Below are 21,737 nucleotides of genomic sequence, written 5' to 3'. Positions count from 1 at the left end.
ACGTGCAAAATCAGCGAATTTTTTCCGCTTTTATTTTTATATGAATATTTTTAAGGACATTACGTCATTGAGTAATAATAATCTCTTTTAAATAAAAACAGTTGTAGATGGAAAAAATATTTCCTGCATTAGTACCAAATTCTTTGCAAATAAAAAAATTTTAGTTTATAAAATTGAATTTCTTTGTTTTAATAATTCTATGATTTAATGTGCCACCCACCACTGTAAAAGTTTTTAGAACATTTACTCTTTGTATCTTTGTGTAAAACAATATCAAATTGAAAGGAAAAAGTTGAAAGAAAAAGCTTCAACTTATGGAACAGACTGAATGGCAGGCGCACATGCCACCACCGGCGTCGCTTGTCGCCGGAGATGACGTGCTGATATGCGTAGTATGTGCATTTCCTTATATACATATGTATGTACGTATTTACACAGAATAATGCTAAATATTGAAACATCGCCAACATGTTGCTTTAACGGCTTTCACAGCGCATTGCGTTTTTGGACTGAAGCCAAAGTAGAAAAAAAGATGCAGAAATACTCATAAACTAAAAGTAAATAAAAAAACTGCACAAAACACGTATGACAAAGAAAAAAAGACCAAAAAGTTATAGAGGTTTAACTTTATAAAAAAATAATAATAAATAAATAAAATAAAATAATATAAAAGACCAACATAACGAAATGCAAATCCGCACACAAATATTAGAAAAAAGCAAAACAATATGTATGTGAGTGCCAAAAGTGTTTAAAAATAAGGCATACTACATATCTAGAAAATAAATTCGGCGTAATTTTTCGTAGACTTTTACGGCGCTGTTAGTTGCTAGCTGCTACAGCAAAACAAAACGGCACACACGAGCATACTTGAATTTCATTTAGCTTTTCCCTGTACGTTTAACTTTTACTATTTTGCTTAATAAATGCATTGGTGGTAGTGTTTGTATTATTAGCTGTATATTATGTAGCATATTTTAAGTTTTTTTCGCGGATTTCGCTTTTGCCTGTAGTTTTTTTAGAAATTCCATAAAGTGTTTTCACGTTTAAATTTTGTTTTTGTTTTTTTCCTTCAAATATTTCTACATATACACTCAAGTCATGTTGCTGTTATTTTTGTTGTTTGCGGATTTTTGCTCTACAAATCCATTTATCTCTTTTAGTGTGCTTGAAAATAAATTTAGAGATTCCATTTAAATTTTTTTTTTTTGGAAATTTGACAAAAAATACATTAGAATGCAGCGATCGTCAACGTCAATGTCACAAAATTTAAGCACTAAAAAGTGTTGGATTGTAAGGTAAGAAAATGGATTCTCTTATTGGACACCAAAGCTGCAGTATTAATAAAAAAATTAACAATAATAAAAAAATTTCCAAAAAAATTGGAAGTTGAAATTTTGAATTTTTTTTTCACGATTTCCTAAAATCAATTTTTTTGTGCAATTCTGAGTATTGCAATTAAGAGAAGTAGTTGTTAAAATGAAAACGTAAAGTTTTCAAAAAGAATTAAATGTAATAACTAAATAAAGTTTTAATTAATATAAATAATTTAGAAATAGCCAACAACGACAACAGCTTAAAATTTAGCAAGTTAACTTTCAAAAACAAGCACAGCAAAACTGAAATTGAGAAAATAACAGAATAAGCAAATAAAATATCAAATATTAGTTGAATTAATTGTAATTAATAAAATTAAATTTTTTTTTCTTTTAATTAAAAATTAGTTATTTAAAAATTAAAATAAATTAATAAATTTTTCATTAATTAATTAAACTTAAATTAAGCAAAAAAAATATCAAAAAAATTGATATGAAAATTTCATGATTTCGAAACCCAGAGGCAATATGAAAAGTATAATTTACAGAAATAGTTGCTAAAAATGACAAAATTAAAAGTGCAATATTAAAACAAGAAATTCGAAATACATTTAAACTTCAGAATTTAGGATTTACAAAATTTAATCGCTGTGTAACAGAAATGAGTATTGGCGGAATTTTAAACTTTTCTTATTTTTAAAATAATTTAATTTCTTAATTTTTTCGTCTTACTTTTAAAACAAAACCAAGAAACTAAAACTTAAGCGAGTATTGCGGCCGAGTTGCGTAGGTGTGAAATTTTCAAGAAATTTTAGAAACGCACAGTTTTAATAAATATTTGTTGCCGGCTAAGGTTCTTAAAATTCTTAGTGAATCGCAAATAAATTCCTTAAATTACTGTTTACGCACAGTACTTTAAAAAATTCATTTCATTTTAGCAAACGGAGAATTCTGTTTGCACCATATTGTAAACAAATTTTCAAATACAATGACATTAATAAAACAAAAATTGAGCAAATACTTTCAGCTACACTTTTTTCTGTTTCTTCTAAAATTTTTTGTCTCCTTTTGTTTTTGTTACGATATTTCTTATTGAACCAGCTGTGCTTGATTTCATATTTCACGGCTTGTTTACACAAAGAAATGTGATAGACGTTCCGTTCAATTTACAGCGTTTTCTTGTTTTGAGGAATGAGAAAATTAAAAAAAAAATACCAACAAAAAAATTTCTTAAAACCAACAAACGAAAAAAGTAGTTCGAAGAAAATTCAGTTAACTAATATTGATCTAGCCTTTTAATGCATTATTAAAAAAAATACGCTCACTAAATATGCTATCAATTAGCCACATAACAGTCCCCAACTCTCTCCAAAAAAACCCCCCACATTTGCTACAATAAAATTTCTTTACTTGAAGCGGAAACCATTTTTCAACATCTTCCAAAGCCACCGTCTGACTAACCGTCTGCATTTCTGCCATTTCCGCTATTCACAGAAACGCCTAGCAAATTTTAATAAAATAAACAAATGAAATGTATGCAGCAACACTGTTCTAGTACAACAAGTAAAACTAGAATTTCTAGAAATAGCGCAAATTTATATTCATAAGCTTTTTGGCATTGCTGTAGCTACACGCACACAAATGACCTGCCAGCCAAGCCAGGCCACCAACGAGATTCTTGGCAGAATTTCAAATCGACCACAAACTAGATTAAGTGGTCTTTAGTCCATCGAGCCACTGACCGACGTCAGAGTCCACAAGCAAGCATGTGGAAAATGCGCCGACCAACGGCTGACCTCACTCATTATTTACTTATAATTTCGTATATATTTTTTCGCTTTTGTCTTTTCTTTAGGTTTTAATCTTTTACTTTTTAACTTTCTAGTTTCGCGTTTTTTTTTTGTTTTTGTTTTAACAGTTTGCTGCTTAGAGTTCAAGCTCGTGCAAATTATGCTGCTGCGTTTTTTTCCTATTCCCCACACCACTTCAGTCGCAAGCTACATACTTTTTTTGTTTTGTTTTATGTAGACAAAAAAACGATGACTTAATCGCAGAGCTGCCAGCGTTAATGCGTTGATGCTTTGCGCGATCGGTGACAAAGCGCGCGACAAAAACAAAGAACGGTGACAACAGCAGCAAGTTTTAAGTTATCGTTTTGTCGTACATCTCCCCCCATCCGCTCTTCTCTAACTTGCCCGTTTTCGTACGCTTGTTGCTTGGCGCACACGCAGCACCAATTCAAGTTGCTATCCGCTGCTTGCCTGCGCTTGCTATGTAGAATTTATAAAATGTATATCGAAAATCTGTTTAGCTGCAAAGTAAGACAAAACCAAAAACCGAAAAAAAGCATTTTCATTTTCTTTCACTTGGAAACGAACCTCTTGCTTTTTTACGACAAATGCTTGCAAATGCGTTCGCAGCAGTTTCTAGGCAATCGCAATAATTTCGTTGAAGCGAAATTTTTTCGTTGCTTATTTGTTAGCTTGTTGCTGATGCTAAGATCGCTCGTCCTTTTCTTTGGTATTTTGTACGGTTGACGTTGCTTTTAATTATCTTCTAAACTACTAATTCAGTCTTCTGCTCGTGAAAGTGGAACTTTCTTGTTTGATCGCTTCCCGTTTCGCTCAGCTTAGTCACGACTGACCCAACCTCCTCTGTGACGCTCGGTGGGTGGGAAGAGGAGGCAGGCGTGTGCTTGCGTTTCGCTTGATTAGCTGCTGAAAATTTTCTTTTCGTGCTGTAATAAAATCCACAGACTTCTTCTGCTTAACTCTTTCAAGTTCACTTTTCTTATGGAAAGAAAAATAAGTGAGCTAAATTCGTTACTCATACGCCACGTATCACGCTTCAGCAGTTCTACAAAGTGCAGAAAAGTCTCAAATGTGCGTAACCTTGTTGCACGTCCAATGCCTTGCGAAATATGCCATAAAAAAGAGCAAAAAATGGTATATTAATTTTTTTTCTTTTCGGAGATAAAATGCAATTCTTGTTATACTTTTTTGTGGGTTACGCGCCGCCTGTAAATCGTTTCTCTTTTCGCTAGTGTGCGCCGACTTGAATTTCCCTTAACTTTTTTACTTCAAGTTCTTTCACTTTATTTGTAATTTTTTTGTTTTTATTTTTTTTTTGTACTACAGCTTTTTTAGAATGTCTATTTTATTCTGCTGTGTATTTGCCTTTTATATTTATTTTTTTCTTTTATCGCACGCTTTATTTTCTTTTAATCGTATTTGTACAATATTTCCTTTCGAAATTCCTTTCTCTTTCGCTTTAGCTGATGCTCCTTTTATTAGCTTCCAGCCATCCAGTAAATCACATCCGCTTTCTTTCAACGCTAAATTCCAACTGATTTTTATTGAACATTTTGGCAACCTCAGCGGTGTTCGTCATTCGATCGAGAACCGGCCAAGTGCACATTATACTATTATATGTATATAACATGTGTACCTTTATAGGTATGTGTTTGTGTTGGCGTGCACGAGTGCGCTTGTGTTGCCTTAAAAGCGTGGTGATCATACCAATACCCGTATGCTATTTCGATCGGCCGCACTCAATTCACCACTCAACGCTCACGTTTTTCTTTTATTTTTGCTATTTTCTTATTTCATTTTATTTTCTGTTTTTTTCTGTTCCATTTTCAAGTAGTGCTTGCCATTTATTTATTTCTATAATTTTTTTTTACACATTTTTGGCAAATTTATTTGCACATCTCATAATTGCTTCAATTGTCTTTGAAGGCCTTTAATGCACATATCTGCTTTTTTGGCATCGATCACGAATTTATGATTCAACCTCTTTAAAGAGAAAATTGATATTTCACACACTCCAGCTGCCACACGAGGTATGCGTTTTTATGTGTGTATGTATGTATTTATGTACGTAGATTACTTTGATAAGCCACTTAGTGCCAGTGTTCGTCATAAAAAGCCGGCTGTAAAGTCCATTAAGCAAATATACAAATGCGTATATGCACTGACACATGTGTATATATGCATATGTATGCATTTTTGCGAACTTGAAACAGCGATAACGAGGAGTAGTAAATGCTATAGTCAATGTAAAAGTTAAGCAACAACATGAATGGTTGAGTGAGGCGAGCTAGTATGGTGAATTTTATTATCACGAGAGAGGAAATGGCGAAACAGCCGGCGAGTTGGAGAGTACTTAAATTTGTTGGTAAAGAAGGGAATGAAAGATCAGTTTGTAGCTCAACTACATTTGCAGGGCAAATGTGAGTGTAAAGTTGAGAGTAAATTGTTGCTACTGCTTAATGCTTCGATTGGTAGTTCATACATATTTTATTTAATGGTTCCATTTCACACATTTACGAGTAAACCAAACGTGCTTTGAAACCAACAAAGCAAGTTTTCAAGCATCGGCAACTTTTCATTCACTATTTTACTCTGAATTTTACACGTCTTCAAGTGAATTTGTGTTATTCACTTTTCTCTTAACCAGGTCGCTGATTTCCTCTTTGTCGTGAGATCTAACTTGGAAGTTATTTTTTACTGAAACAAGAAAACTTACTGTCTTTCTGTCTGCGATTCGAGGGTAATGCAGATCTTTGATAACAATTATTTGTGATATGTCAATTATGCTATTAATTTATTTTAATTTAATTATTCTATAGACATTTTGCAAACATAGCGATGGAATTATAACCAGTTGAATAACGTGATTCGAACGTGTTATGAAATTATAGTTCTGCAAGAAGTGCTATGCGCGCATTGTGCATTGAGCGATAAGGCACTTTTTCACTTAAACGGATACGTTAACTAGCAAAACTGTACCATTTGGAGTACCAGAAATCAACGCATAATTCAAGAAAAAACTCTCCACCCACAACGAGTCACTGTTGAGTGTGATTTTTGGGGCAGCGTGTTATCGGACCATACTTCTTCGAAAATGATGCCGGAAACGCTATTACGGTTAACGTTATCGTGGCATGACAACAAACTTTTTATGGCCCGAATTAGATGACAAGCAGCTAGACTATAGGTGGTTTGAAAAGAACGGTGTGACTTGCTACACAGCGCATGAAATAATAGTCCCATTGCGTACAAAGTATCCAAGACGAAACAGCAAGCTCAAACGGCCCCCGAATTTTGCAATTTTACTCCATTGGACTTCTTTTTTTGGAGCTACATGAAAAATATGGTCTATACCAGTAATTCCACGACGATTCCAGAACTAAAGAACGAAATTGTATGCGTTGTAAATGATATAAAGCCTAAAGTATGCCAAAAACTCATGGAAATTTTGTATGTACCCATCCTGTGACTCCAGAGGAGTCGTGGTGAGCATTTAAATCATTTGTATTATTGTTTTCAACTTATTTGAATTTTTGTTTTTTAACTCATCATTATGTTTTATATATTTTTTTACCTGATTTGTTTTTAACTTATTTGGCATTTTTTGTATTTTTTTATTTCTTTTTTAACTCATTTGTATTTCATACACTCATGAAGAATTAATAAATAAAAATTTTGTGTTTTATTTATAAAATAAAATCTGTTGGCTTATTGAATCAACTTGTATGAGAACGTGTATTTTTTCCTTTCTATTGGGCTTAACTTGCTGAACTTTTACTCTTCTTATCTCTTTCCTGTTTAAAGTTTATTCCTGCTCTTTCTTTTCAATATGCATTCGCTTCAATATTTGCGCCTTCTCTTCGGTTTCAACACATACACTTTCTCTCTCTCCCTTTCTATCTGAAAACCACTTCTCTTTTTCTAAAATCGTACTCTCTCTTATACAATCACTCGCTCGCTTTATTTAATGCCACTTGCTTCACAATTCCACTTTTGCGATCTTGAAAAATATGCAAATCATCAGCGCGTTTGCAAATTTCTGGTACATCAGGAACAGAAATTTAACTAATGGTAAAAGTTACAAAATTAATCATCTAAAATAAAAACATAAATAAACAGTAGAGACTTTGTAAAAGTGTGGATCCACACAAAAATTAAGGTTCATAAAAAATGCTCCAAACGCAGAAACCGACGAATTTGAATAACCTAATAATTATTTGGGTTTTCTTGTTAGCTTATCTATTATTTTACTTTATTTTTTTATAATTTTTTTTTTTTTTGGCTTATTGTTTATATTTCTCCCTCTTTTTTTGTTGCTTTCTTCACGCTAATGTCAACTTTGCATAAAAAATTACACCACCAACAGCGCAATGACAAAATACGCAAGCAAAATAAATATTAATAAATTTATAATTACGCGATTACCTCATTGCAATCATTCGGTAGACAGACCAAGCGCGAGACCGGCAGTTAGCACTCAACAGCCAGGCATTTCATTTAAATGCTTGTTGGCTGGCTAGCGTAAAATTTATTCTAACGTTTCTGTTTCTTTTTTTTTTGTTTTTTTTTTTTTTGTTTTTTTCTTTTCGTTTGCTAACGATAAATTAAGATATGTATTTCGAAAGTGTCGAAGCGCGAAATTCAGAAATTCATATAAAACATGAAAAAGTACAATAATAAATGGCACTGTGCAAGGAGATAAAATCAAAACAAAAATATTTGCATATTCTTTGTAGGGTTGCGGGCCCAGCTTCTAGGCCAATTTATGATAGGCACTAAGGTGAAGTACCCAAAAATTCATGCCGCCACTGAATGGATGACAGACGGAAACAGATATTTTAGGCATATCTTTTTCATGACAGAAATGCACTCGTAGATTTGTAATTGCCTACCATGCAACAAACTCTCATTAGAAACAAATTTTTTTCCACCAGTTGATGTTTCATAACCCTCAGCGAGTATCGAACCAAGGGCCAACCGTTAGGTACTCCTACACCAACACACAGTGGAGTACAGCGCTCCGCACATCAGAACAAGTACTGATTCACTATTCGCTCAATGTTTGGCAGCATTCACTGCTCGATTTGGCTGCTTACGTGCCGCCGTAAATGTCATCAAAAAGCTGTGGCCGGCACCCAAAACAAGCAGCGATAGCGCACATACAAAGATGCACAAGTGTTAAGTGTATGCTAAATTGGTTTTATTATTTCGGTATTTGAGATCAAGTACAGCTGGTTGGTAACTGGTTTGTGAATGCTGATGGGTATTACTTCCAGGCGCCGGAACAAGCAGCAGTCGTGTGCGATCTCTAGGCAAACGCTTCTTTCTGCATAAGTAGTCCATTTTCACTTTGACACTCACTTACTTTCGCATGTGACCTGATTTCCTGTGTGTTCTTTCTGCTTTGTTTTTGTGTTTTACTTTAAATAGCAGGCGTACGCATAGCAAAGCTAGCTGCCGCAAATATTTTAGTTACTTGTGCATTTTTTTTTTTAATTTTTTAAATTAAAAAAAATTTTTTTTCATTTTTTCTCAGTGCACAAATCGATATACATACATATCTACATGCAAAATATGTGTCCATATATTCGTACATACTCGTCGCACGCTCGTTATAGTCGTTCTGTCACAAAATGTTGCTGTCAAGCTGGGCGCCAGCAGTATGTGGCATATATCCCATATTTTTTGGTAGGAATTTTCAAATGTTTTTATTTCCAAATATCTTATTTATCACCCGCAAGCTGTTTAACGCCGATGAAGTCATTTATTTGTTTACCATCAATGTGGTTGATTTTTTTATTTTTTTACTTTATTTTTCTTCCTGCTTTGTGTCAATTGTATTTTATGCTGGCTTGTTTTTATTTTTTTTATTTGTATTAGTTTGCTTCATTCGTATTTTTATTTCGTTTTTTTTTTTTGGCTTTTTTGCCATTGCAGTAATTAAATTTGCATTTACTCATTCATGTACGAATAGGCACCAAAGTCGCACTGGATGACATAAGTTTGTGCGCATTTCCAAATATTTTATACTCGATTACATAGCGTTTGCATTCTATTTCTTCGCGTGTGTTGAATTCTCGTGATTTCAGGTGGTTAAATTCATCCATAATAAATATGATATACATTCAGACATTTTTGGTAATAAATAGCAAATGACGACACTGTACGAATTTAGCGCTCAATGAGGCGTAGAAGAATTATTGCAAATGCTGTTTTAACGACATTTAATTTTTTTATTACAAGTATTGAAGGCATTAACTCGGCATTGCACTCACGTAAACTTTAATTATATAAACAAATATGGCGTTAATTTCGGCAGAACTGCCCATAAAGCTAGGCTATTATTGCGACGTATGTACGATACGATTTTATGTTTCGAAAAATTGCATCCATATTTTAAAATATGTACACGGTGGCGCAAAATTAATCATTCAATTTTGTTTTTTTAAATATTTATACCTTTTTATTGATGCCTTGTTTTCTTTGAATTTATAACATTCCTTAAATATGTAAATTTTTGGTGAAGGAAATCTTAATTTTGACCTCGCCTTGTCTGTTTGAATACTACAGCAGTCTAATTCACAAGCGTCAAATATGATTACCGCACGATGCCATTTGCAAAAAGTATAAATCTTCCAATAGGATGATTAATTTTGCGCCACCTATTATTATACAGAACCAACAACACCATGGAATAAGTATAACATTTAAAGAAATAAATGCAGAGGTTCTAAAATATATTCAAATATCGTGGGAAACCCCATGTTTGATGAGATAATTGATTTATTCAGCTTTCAATAAACGGTAGCATTTGCAGCACAGTCCGCTTTAATAACAGAAATAACTTTATTCCAACGCGCAGCTATATTTATAATTATTTATGTATACAATACGATTCAAAGGTCGATTAAAAACAAATTAAACAGATTTAACCTTTTTCAAACAATGATTTCACCTCCTAAATTTGGTAAAATTTATTATTCAGATGAAAAGTTATGCTCCAAATTCGATTTACTAATGTTTTCAAACTCAATGCTTACTTAGTATGTAATATGTAAAGTAGTATACAGCATGTAGTAGTATGTGTAATATATACAGACATGCATGCGTGTAAGCAATCATTGGTGGAGTATATATGTAATTACTCACAAACGCTAGCAAACTCCTGGCACGCATTGTTATTTCGTTTAGTAACTGGATGATTTATTCGGACACATTGCGAAAAGCCTATATTTTTATACCCGCGCACAGGAGGGTATTATACATTTGTTTACATAACCGTCGAGATAGATATGGGCATACATGGTGAAAAAATTCAGAAGGTGTGGCCAATATCAAACCGTTAACCAACTCTGAGTGGATTTGAAAGAATCAGCTAATTGGTTGACGTAACCGAGGTCGGCGCAGCTGCTTGTTTACGAAAATAATTAGATTCTGTTGGTGATATATGAAAAAATTAAGACAGTCCTCGCTCATACTGCTTCGTTGCCGTCTGAACAACTACTGATTGGACGAGTATGTGAATTCATGTGAAATGAGCAGGCTGCTGCCGAGTACCCAGTGACGTATCAGCCGAAGTTACTCGCTACCATACGTGCAGACCAAACTTGATGGTCTCTCATCCTTGATGGCCATGCATATACCATGATGAAAAAATGTTTACGGGTGTATCCAATATCAGACCGTCAACCGGCTTTCAGCGAATTTGAAAGAATCAGCTGATGGGCTGACGAAACAGGGCATGTGTTCACAAAAAATTGAGATGATGTTGGTGAAAGCGTGTGAAACGAGCTCGCACGAGTGAAATTGCTCGCACAATTTTGCTTTTCACCATTGCTAATTTGGTAAATGTATCATCCTTGTGCATGTACCACAATGTTCAGAATGATGAGAGGAATCAATCCAATCATGCATGTCCGTTCGACCGTCCATCGACCGAAGTAAAATTTAATATATTTTAATGAAGCAAAATCAGTCAATAACCACGCCCACCTTCTATATAACGGCAATTTTCAGCAAGGAAGAAAATTACTCTATTTTGGTGCAAATGTTGATCCCCAAACAAACAAAAAATTACAACGCAAGTAAAATTTTTTAAAATAGACGGCACCATGCCCACTTCTGAGTAAATCCGCGAACCCCAATAAAACTCCACCAAACTTGGTGCACATATTACTCTCCCTCTCCCAGTTCGATCCGACATAATTATTTCCGAGATTGGATAAGAACCAGGCCCACTTTACATATTGTAAGACTAAATTTGCGTCCGCCCCTCTGTTGTTACGAGCTAGAACTCTCATGGTCTTTGCTTCTAAAAATGAACAGTCAGCCCAATTTAAATTTTTGATAAAATTTCCTCGAGCTTATAAAGCTCGGTCCAGACCGGATTTAGTGTTTCTTTATTTGTTTGTTTGTATAGGCCACATAATTTCTTGGAATCTAAACACCCTCTTTTTCAAAGCACTATCAGAAATGGTAACTACAACAATGTCAGGAATAATTTTTTTATAGGCGAGGTCTTTGCTTGTGAAAAATATGCTTCGACCTAACAAGCCTAATTGACTGTAAGTGAGAGTTTTAGAAATATTTCGACTCCAGCGCCACCTAGCAATTTCAAAGAAACTTACAAACCTTTTCGGGCGTATTCGCAATAACTCAGAGCAGGTAATCACATACATATGTATTTCTATGAACTATGGCTGGCAGCCATCTTGCCAGGGGTACAAAGGTATGTTCAAATAGCAGAGAAAAAGGTCTTTTTTAACTTAAAAATTAAAAGTTTCAAATTTAACGGCATTGAGCGGCTAGGAATGCGCCAAATATGGATGAGTGTATGGACAGTAGAAGACGCTGAAGTCCTTCGTATTTCTGTGTAACATGGAGTTGACTATGCTGACGTATGCCGAATCGTTAATCGACTGTGGCTCAAAGAGACTAACGCATAACTCAAAGAGAAAAGCGGCAACTCAACTATGTTAAGCCTTCACCTTTACCTTCACTTTGGTCGGCCATCCTATTCTAAAGTAACCACGGATCAACTGCGGTTGAAGTGCGCTACCGCTGTAAGGGAGAATTATAGCTCACCCGGTGCGTTTTATATAGACAAAAACAAATTTTGACATTCAGCAGACTGCACAGTTTATTCAAGAAACTTGATTGGTATGCTAATTTCCTTTAAATTATGCTAATCTATGAGCAACGTAAATAAATCGAGATTACTTTAAATTCTTGGTACGCAGGTATCCACTATTTTGTTTTTTCTTTGATCTCCTCTAGAGAGTGAACAGAAGTAGCGTGCAATATTTTAATGCTACTTTAAAGTGAGTAATAATTAATAGTTAATTTATGCCTTCAATTGTGTAAACTTTCTTTTGTGCCGCAGTTTTAAAAAATTACGTCAGTATATCCACTTAACGAAATGTGTAAAAAAAGTCTGAAAAATGCAAAGAAAGATGAATTGCTTTTAATGTGGAAAGATGACAGCATCTGTTGATGCTTCCACGAAATGCTTTAAACATCAATATGCACTGCGCGTACATAAATAACTCAAAAACAACAACAAGTAAACGAAAAACACAAAATCAATTTCTAGGATAAACGAAATCTACCCAGCGCATATTTGTTGCGTGTGGCACTGAGAAGGCGGTGTGAGATCACCTAATAAATAGAAGCATATTTTTGAGCAAAAGCACATTGAGTAGCAAAACAAATAATGTAAGAAGTGTTAAGAACAAAATAAAACAAATGAAAAGCCGAAATGCTTCATAAACTCATTAAAAATGTGCGAAGAAAATCAACCTCTCCTAGCCTATATTATAAAAATAGAAACCAATTTGTCTGCCATTAAAGAAAACTGTGTCTAGTTCTTAGCTTTCCTACAACAGCTGTCACACAAAGACTCCAGTAAAAATACAACAAAAATCAAAAACAAAACACAGCAATCGTGAAGAATGCAATCCATTACTTTACAGCTATCAACATGCCGTTCAAATGAATCAGCAGAAAAAAAACTAAAATGTGTTTGTTTTGTTTTTTGAGCTCTCGATACATAAAAAAATAAAAACATAAAAACACACAAGCAATCGTAAAACTATTTTTACAGACATGAACGTCCTCGAACGTCGAACATTTCATTAAGCTTGCCATACATCGGCGCAACAGTGCGCGTGGTGAATTTCTTACGGCACCCGAAAAACAACAAAAGGAACATTTTAAAATGAAACAAATTGAAAACAGAAACGGAAACGAGCAGCTTTTAAGACGCACGAACATAGACGACAGAGAGAAAGAACGTGAGCGTGAGAAGTCGGCGAAAAGGCGTTGGTGTATAAGCACACAAATGTTGCTAATCCCACACAGCAACACAACATGTTGCCGTTTATTGTTGCTGAAAGCTTTAACTTAATTTTACACGCAGTTCTTTGCTATTTTTATCAAATAAGTTTTTTGTTTTATTTTTCACTATGTTTCATTTAGCGCGTCGTACATGACGACAAAGCGTAAATATGTATGTATGCATTTCCAACTAAGCGCTAATATTTTGCTAATGTTTACACTAAGCAAAGAAAAGTAGTAAAAGATTTATGTCATATGTTTTCCGAAATGTCACGTGACTTAGAAGTACTCACGCTCAGCAGACGCCTTAAACATGATTCCGCTTGTGCGAAAGAGCATTCCAGTCTGCATGGCATTTTTAACGTTGTCAACACTATAAATAAATACCACAAAATCCTGAAATGAAATTTCGTAGACGGCCGCAATTTACACACAAAGTGTTTATGGCACGAGTAACTACGTACGTACGTTGTGTTGTGCAATATTAGTACAACGAATGAAGAATGCAGGATAGCAGTGGCAATAACATTTTGATGAGAACAATGAAAGATACCAAATCAAATCAGATCAAATTAATTAAATTATCGTTATCGTTATCAAGCAATTGAGTCAAATGAAGGCATTCAATCTGCGGCAAGATTGCAGTAGATACTTACACTTATGTTCGCAATTATAGCAGCACGACATATGGCAAAGTTTTTATTATTGATTATTACTTTTTTTAATGTTTAACAAAAATATACATAGTTTATACTACAACATGGTTTCTTTACTTAAATTTTCATTTATGAAACTTAAATACAAAAAAAAGTATTCTGAGTGATAATAATTTTTATTTTCGCTCTACATACATGTGGTGACGCAAAATTAATCATTCAATTTTGTTCTGGAATAATTTTTTTCACTAAATAAAAACCAATGATTTCGAAAATTTTGGCGGAAATCTTTATTTGAACTTTACGCGCTCTTTACGCTTGTCTTTTTTCACACTGCAGCTGTCTAATGCACACGTGTCAAATATGCTTGATGAACGCCATTTAGAAAAATTATAAATCTTCCGATAGGGTGATTAATTTTGCGCGATAGTGTATTTTTCGTTTGTTAGTGGTCTAAGTCTAATGCATTTTCTCCACATAACAAAAGAAATTTCGAGTATTCGTTATATGCAAGGAAAATGCATAACACCGCCACCCAAAAAGAATATTATAGAAAATCAACGCAAATTTTAAGTTACTTTAAACTGGTGCAATATTATACCCATATTGAATGCTTATTCGAAATTTGTCTAAAAATTCTGACGAAAAAGTTTGAAATTTTTATGAAAATTAGTTGATTTTTATTTTATTTTATTATACAAAGCTTGAATCTTACGAAACTGCATACTTGCCAAAAACTTCTGGCTGAAGAGTTTGAAATTTTTTTTAAAAGTTGTAAATTTTTTTTTTTTTTTTAATTTTATACAAAGTTTGAAAATTTTTGTTTATGGTGTTTGTTGTAGTATAATCTAATAAATAAATTATATTATTTAAAATTATAAACAAATTATTGTATAAATAAATAAAAAAATTAAAATTATTAATTACAATAATAACAAAAAAATAAATAAAAACATAAATAAAGGAATAAAAAAATTAATAAATAGTCAAAACATGTACTCGTAAAATGTCACGTTGGAATTATTGCGAACACAGGTGTGTATGCACATATTAACATCCTAGCAAAAAATTTTGAATGCATGGGTTTTGCAATCTTAGAAAATTGTACATAGTATATATGCACATGTCTGTCCGTTGTTTACTCATTTTATGTATATTTGTTGAGTGGACATTTTGCTTTGCCGATTTGAACACTTTCGTATTAGTCTTTTGCTTTACTTTACATACTTTTTTCGTATTTTTTTTTTTGTTTTTTGTTTGCGTTTTTTTTCATTTTAACGCTTGTGTGGCTTTCTAACCGGCTGGATTACTGCAAATTCAATAACTACTAAAAAAGGTCTACTGCAGCTCCGACGTTCGCTGACAAATATTTATTGCTTACAAACAAATTAGCTTTATGCCACAATTTAGCGCCACTTGCTAGGCAAGAGTGGCATAGACCAAAAAATTAAAATGACAACAAAAACGCCTTCAAGTTGCCAATTTACTATGCCTCCCTAAATAAAACTAAAGACCTATTTGTATACAATGAAATATCTACTATTAAAGTATAAATATATCGCCATGAATTTTTACATAGCATACAGAAAAAGCTAATAGTCATTTCTGCATACTTATCTGAAAAAAAAGTTTGGTGGTTTATGACTCTTAAGACTCTTGCAGAAAGTACTCGATACGTATGTATGTATGTATATACTAAAAATGCAAATTATGCCTACATATACGTAGATATGTAAAGGCATAAAAATAAAATTAAGATAAAAAGAAACTTGACTTCTGGAAGAAGCGAGTTCGGCCGAATTATTCCAATATAAAGGGTGTTTTTTTAAACGCATAGAACTTTTCAATCAAATAAAGTTTCTAAACGTATGGCTACCAAATAAAGAAGAAGGTATGGCTACTAAATAAAGAAGAAGAAAACCACTTCTATAGAAGCACATATGCACTAAAAGCTAGCAACCGCCAGCTTTCTCTTTCGAGCCCAGTACCTCTCGCTTCTATAAAAAAATCGATAGGCGCCTTCGATTCGTCACTTCTCTGCTCGCTATGTCTGGACTCTGCTAACTTGACCGCACATTTGCATATGAAAACAACAACAAAGTTATCGAGCAAGATTCGTCGCTAGCGAGTACGGTTATATCTCATAAAACTGTATAACTCACTATTTACAAACAAATGTAATTTTTGGCAGCTCTTTTGCAGTGCTACCAAAACATGTTTGTTTATACCAGTTGCTTCATTTTTTGACCACTTGCTCCTTGACGAAACGAAGAGGACTAGTATCACCGTAATCTTCGTTCGATTTAGAGTTGTGGCTTCGTTTTGCCTGAAAGATTTGAGTGTAACAATTGAATAATTGCAATAACTGTTTTAATTTCTTTGATTAGTTGTGTACCATCAACTCCACTTTTGCATTCTGGTTTTTGCCCATCTCACGCTTTTTTGCCATTTTGGCTGGGGAATTTATGTGCAAATGTGAAATTAGAAACAATTAAAAGTTTTCCAGCATAGCAATACTATTTTTTTATTAACACTGCAAACATATGTAAAGTACCGTTATATTAAAAATCGCAGTTTTCTGATCAAAATTGCATCATCTGAAAATTTAGAAAAAAAAAAAAATACATCTAAACCCGTTTTTCCAGTTTCTGCTTTAAACAACGACATTCAATTCTACGTTACCAATGCGAGTCGGATCTATAACCGGCCAAGCCAAATATATGGGGAATATTTCATACTGTAACAACAACTAAAAGAGCAAGAAGAGTTATCGATTCCGAAAGAAAAAAATTAAGTATGCAGTTTCAGGACTCCCTGTATATTGTTAGAAATTAAATCACAAACATTCGGGTGGAAGAAGAGCGAAACCCATAATTCTTGAGATCTTCAAATTTAAATTTAATATCTACCATTCGAAATCGAATATAATCTGCGAAACACTAAATACATAGTGCATTGTTTTTGTTGCTTCTAAATTAGCAGAATTATCGATACAAAAAAATATATATTACGTATTTAAATAACATTGGCAGATTTGTCTAGCGCTAAATATCCACCAATTCATCACGTCAAACTCAGCGGTACGTATTCTATGCTTCTCGCCTCTCATTTGCAATGCGGAAGTAACCCAACATCTGTATAAGTATTTATATGTATGTAGGTATAACAATAACATTACTATGCCATGTGCACAATATGCTGAACATAACAAAAACAAAAGTACTCAAATTCTTTTTTTCGAATGCCCCTGTATACGATATAATTAATTTAATTTATGTCGCCTTGAAACATAGCAACAAACACAACGCAATGAAACCATCCATAAACGCTTCAGAGCACACAGACAACTGGCATATCAATAACAAAACCGCTACTACTCTAATTGCCAATAGAAGAGCGAGAGATCTCACCACAAATGTGGCCTTGTCGCCACTAACGGTGGTGTCGGTGGTATCGGTGGCATCGGATATATCACATTATCAGGTGTGCTCATATTTATACATTATAATTAAAACTAAAGCCTTTCTTTTGGCATTTTTAACAATTTGTAGACGCTTTGGTAGCGATTACAAGTGTAATTGAAGTTATGCAATTGTGAAAGCGACGCTCAGTTGAATGCGAGAAAATTTTTAAGCATGCAAATTGTGGAAATGCCGCAACGATCGTATTAGATTACGATGTAGGTTCCACAATGTTCTGCAACAGGTTGTAATAAATGAAAAATAAGTGAGTGACGCCAATTATTTTGGCGAGGCAAGAATATGTGCCTACATAGATGTATGCATGCATGTATTTGTAATAGGGTGCCTCACCAAAAATTTGCAAATTTTTCATCGCAAATATATTTTAGGACTTACGCAAAAATATTTCGAAAAAATATTGAACTTTGCTTGATGTGCAATGATTTGAAAATGAATCCAAAAATCGAGCTTGTTATTAATAAAATGAGGTTCATAGTATTTTTTTACAAAAAAATTATCTCAGATGATAGAAGAGTTAAAGCTTGGAAGGTCTGCATAAAATATAAAAAAAAAATTATCAACGACGTCACAATTCTGAGATTTTTTCACTTTTTTTGGAAAATAGATTTAAGGAATTTTTAAAAAACTCAGCCAAACCGTGAACGATTTAGGCTTCTAAAGCATTATTAGAAATATATTTTTCCCACCTTTTATTTCTTTTCTTAAAAAATTAACCCAAATACGTCCAATTTTTGTTTTTTGGTTTTTGTTTTTTGGCAATATCAATACACCTCAGTTGAACATAGAATTATAATCGCTTATCTTACTTGTGTACTCAACTTTTAAGCTTAAACTGCATTATCATTTGAGAAGATTTTAGGGAAAGAAATATTCTTAAAAATAAAAACTCGATTTTTAGAAGTATTTTCAAATCGGTTCAGCTCAATCTAAATATTTATTCGAAATATTTAATGTATAATAATTCAGAGGTAAGCAGTAACATTTTTTTTTTGTTCTTTTTTGTATGGATGATGCACCCTAAAGTATATATGGGAGCAAGGCAATTATATATTAGGTAGGTACACATAGGCGCCAGTGCAAGTTTCGAATACTACATTATATACTACATAGAATTGCCGGTAAATGGTTGTAAAAAACAAAACCAAAAAATTCATGCATACAGCTAAGTGTGTGATTTTCCATAGCTCAAAATATTTAGGCGCGCCCCAAAGTAAAGCAGTGGGGTGCACCGCACCTGTTGGTAAAAAAATTAACTGGGTGGAGTCTGGATTTCAAAGGCGTAGACTTTAGGCGCTGCATGCCTGCCGATTGGAATTTAAGTGTGCTCTACCCAATCCATAAGAAGGGCGATCCTGAAATTTGTGCCAATTACCGCGGGATTAGTCTTCTAAATATCGCCTATAAGGTTCTAGCGAGCGTATTGTGTGAAAGGCTGAAGCCCACCGTCAACCAACTGATTGGACCTTATCAGTGTGGCTTTAGACCTGGAAAGTCTACCATAAACCAAATATTCACAATACGCCAAATCTTGGAAAAGACCCATGAAAGAAGAATCGACACACACCATCTCGACTTCAAAGCTACATACATGTTTGAGAGAAAGATTCTGCACAAGATTTTTGGACCATTGCACCTTGGCAACGGCGAATATCGCAGGCGATGGAACGATGAGCTGTATGAGCTTTACGACGACATAGACATAGCGCAGCGAATAAAGATCCAGCGGTTATGTTGGCTGGGTCATGTCGTCCGAATGGATGCAAATGCTCCGGCTTTGAAAGTATTCGATGCGGTACCTGTTGGTGGTAGTAGAGGAAGAGGAAGGGCTCCTCTGCGTTGGAAAGATCAGGTGGAGAAGGACTTAAAAAAAAAGTTCGTTGTTAATGATTTCCCACATTTTGCAGTTACACTAGTCAAACTGAAGTAAGAACTGACTACACAGATTTTATGAATATAATTTGTGCGACTGAAGCGCGGAAACTCTCAGCAGATTGTAAATCCGCCACTTAATCTTGGATATGTACGAGTTTGGCACAGCCACTTTCTAATCTCATTAACCTGGAGTTATAGTGCCGTGTTGTCATCCCTGTGCATCCCTGATGAAATGCCATATAAACAGACAAATATGAGAGAGGAGTTTTGAGTTTAACAAAGCAAGAATTGAGAGACAGTGAGGTGTGAAAAAGTGTTTACAAGAACGAGGTACATAAACAACATAAATAAAACGAAAAACTTCCCTCCCACTTAACAAGAAAAACTGGCTCAGGTAAATATGTTGACAGACCACGTTAGAGCTATTATATGGAAAAGGCGGAATAGTGTTGCACAAACATCAATTGCCTAAATATTTCTATATTGCCAACCCATAAGAGAATTTTTTAATAATTTAAGTTCCTGTAAACGGTGAGTAAAGCTATTAAAGTCCGCTAGGTTGAGCTTTTAAGTGCCTGATGATCATCCTGTCAAAGCTTGATTTGGTCAAAGGCTGAATATTCATGGGCGTCATGGAAAGCAGAATTTACAAAGCCGATTGCTCCATACTGGAAATCGGGTTTAAAAAAAAATTGTTTCCCACTTTGACGAATCTGCGCATACTATGGATAGTTTTTTGTTAGTAATGAAGGAAGACTGAATAAAGACAGTTGGATTTTTTTATCTCACTTTTTTCCCCTTTCCGTGCGAGTAGCCTGAGAGTCCTCGTTTATTGTTTGCCAAGCATGGCAGAAACCTACTTTTGCCTATGTCTGAAGCGCTAAGAAGAATAAACGCTATTTAAAATACCAGCACAATTCGACGATATTCAAGTAATAGAAATGTTTCTTTTGCAACAGAAGGGCGATAACCGGCTGATGCCTAGTGCATTTTTTCTCTGTACCTATTTACTTTTGCTCATCCCCCAGCTTTTCATGGCTCCAGAGGTAGCTACAAAAATTAATCTGCAGAGTTCATTTTGTCTTCAGGGGACGTAGTAGAATGCCTATATAGATAGTTCTTCTTATGAATTCTTATGAAGAATTTTGAAAGTTTATTGCTCACGTAAAGTTTGGTTTCAGATAAAAAAAAAGCTGGTGAAAGTAGTATTGTATCACCTCATCCGCCAAAAAAAATGGTTTTCTGAGTTTTGGCCGCTGAAGCTCAAGTGAATATGCCGATAGATTGAGATCAGGATCGAAGTATTTTGTAATATGGCCACAAAGTAGCTATGCGCAATGAAATCTATTCACAGAATAGGAAAATAGCAAAATTACACCTGCACTGGTAGCACTTAGAAGCTGTCGTGAGTAAGAGCAATTTAGGTTCAAAACTTAAAAAGGCTTTTAAAAGGGCATAGTAAAGCCACCACTTATGTTCAGTTCTTCGTTACCGAAATGACAAAGATTTATATCCAGCCAAAGACTGTAACTTTGAAAGCATTCCACAAATATTTCTAGATAACAATTTGTAGTCTGAGTAGTTCTTAAAATTGAAGAACAATAAAAATTATTATACATATCTTCTCGTGACAATCGACTTAACTTTCCAGCAATAATCGAAATTTTTTGATAACTCATCTTATTTCTTGCATAATCAACTGAAAATTGTGTTATGTACTTACTTTGTCTGCTGCTGTACTAAGTTATCCACTTTGGCCTGTAGGGCCTGTGATGTGGGTTGGTGAACTTCCCCAAGGAATGTGACGATTGATTTTGAGAGCGTCTCAATCTCTTTATGTGATGATTTAAGTTCTTCAGATTCGGCGAGTATTTCCTGAAATGGCAAAAAAACATCGAAAAATAAATATACTACTGTGTCCAAAAAATAAGGTGACATTTGATTTTAAACTGCGCGCTTTGAAGGATTAGGAGAATTCTTTTTTTTTTTAGGTTGGTAGTACTGTGAGTGACATCTATGTCAAATTTCATGTGAAATATTCATTTACTGTTTGAGATACGCGTCGTTTTGTGAGCTGCTAAAAGTGAGTTTCTCGTTTTTTGCAATGTCGAAATTTGTTGAGCAAAGAATTTGCATTAAATTTTGTTTGCGGAATCAATTTTCGGATACGTTGAGGATGGTGCAGAAAGCCTTTAGTGATGAGGCTATGTCTAAAAAAAATGTTTACAAGTGGTATAGTGAGTTCCAAGCCGGTCGTGAACGTGT

General features: G+C 34.1%; 1 protein-coding gene across 9 annotated transcripts in view; it reads right to left on the bottom strand.

Moving 5' to 3' along the window:
* Positions 1 to 21,737, bottom strand: part of LOC129247419 (muscle-specific protein 300 kDa) — a 290,571-nt gene that overhangs the window by 90,118 nt on the left and 178,716 nt on the right. For all 9 annotated transcript variants that reach the window (XM_054886543.1, XM_054886545.1, XM_054886544.1 and 6 more), the window contains exon 15: positions 21,196 to 21,347. In XM_054886543.1, the coding sequence (XP_054742518.1) occupies positions 21,196 to 21,347 (152 nt within the window). The remainder of the gene's footprint in view (positions 1 to 21,195; positions 21,348 to 21,737) is intronic.

Source organism: Anastrepha obliqua, chromosome 5 (genome assembly GCF_027943255.1).
Source record: "Anastrepha obliqua isolate idAnaObli1 chromosome 5, idAnaObli1_1.0, whole genome shotgun sequence".
Classification (NCBI taxonomy): Eukaryota; Metazoa; Arthropoda; class Insecta; order Diptera; family Tephritidae; genus Anastrepha; species Anastrepha obliqua.
Note: the sequence above shows the minus strand (reverse complement) of the source record. Positions and strands in the feature narration are given on the sequence as shown.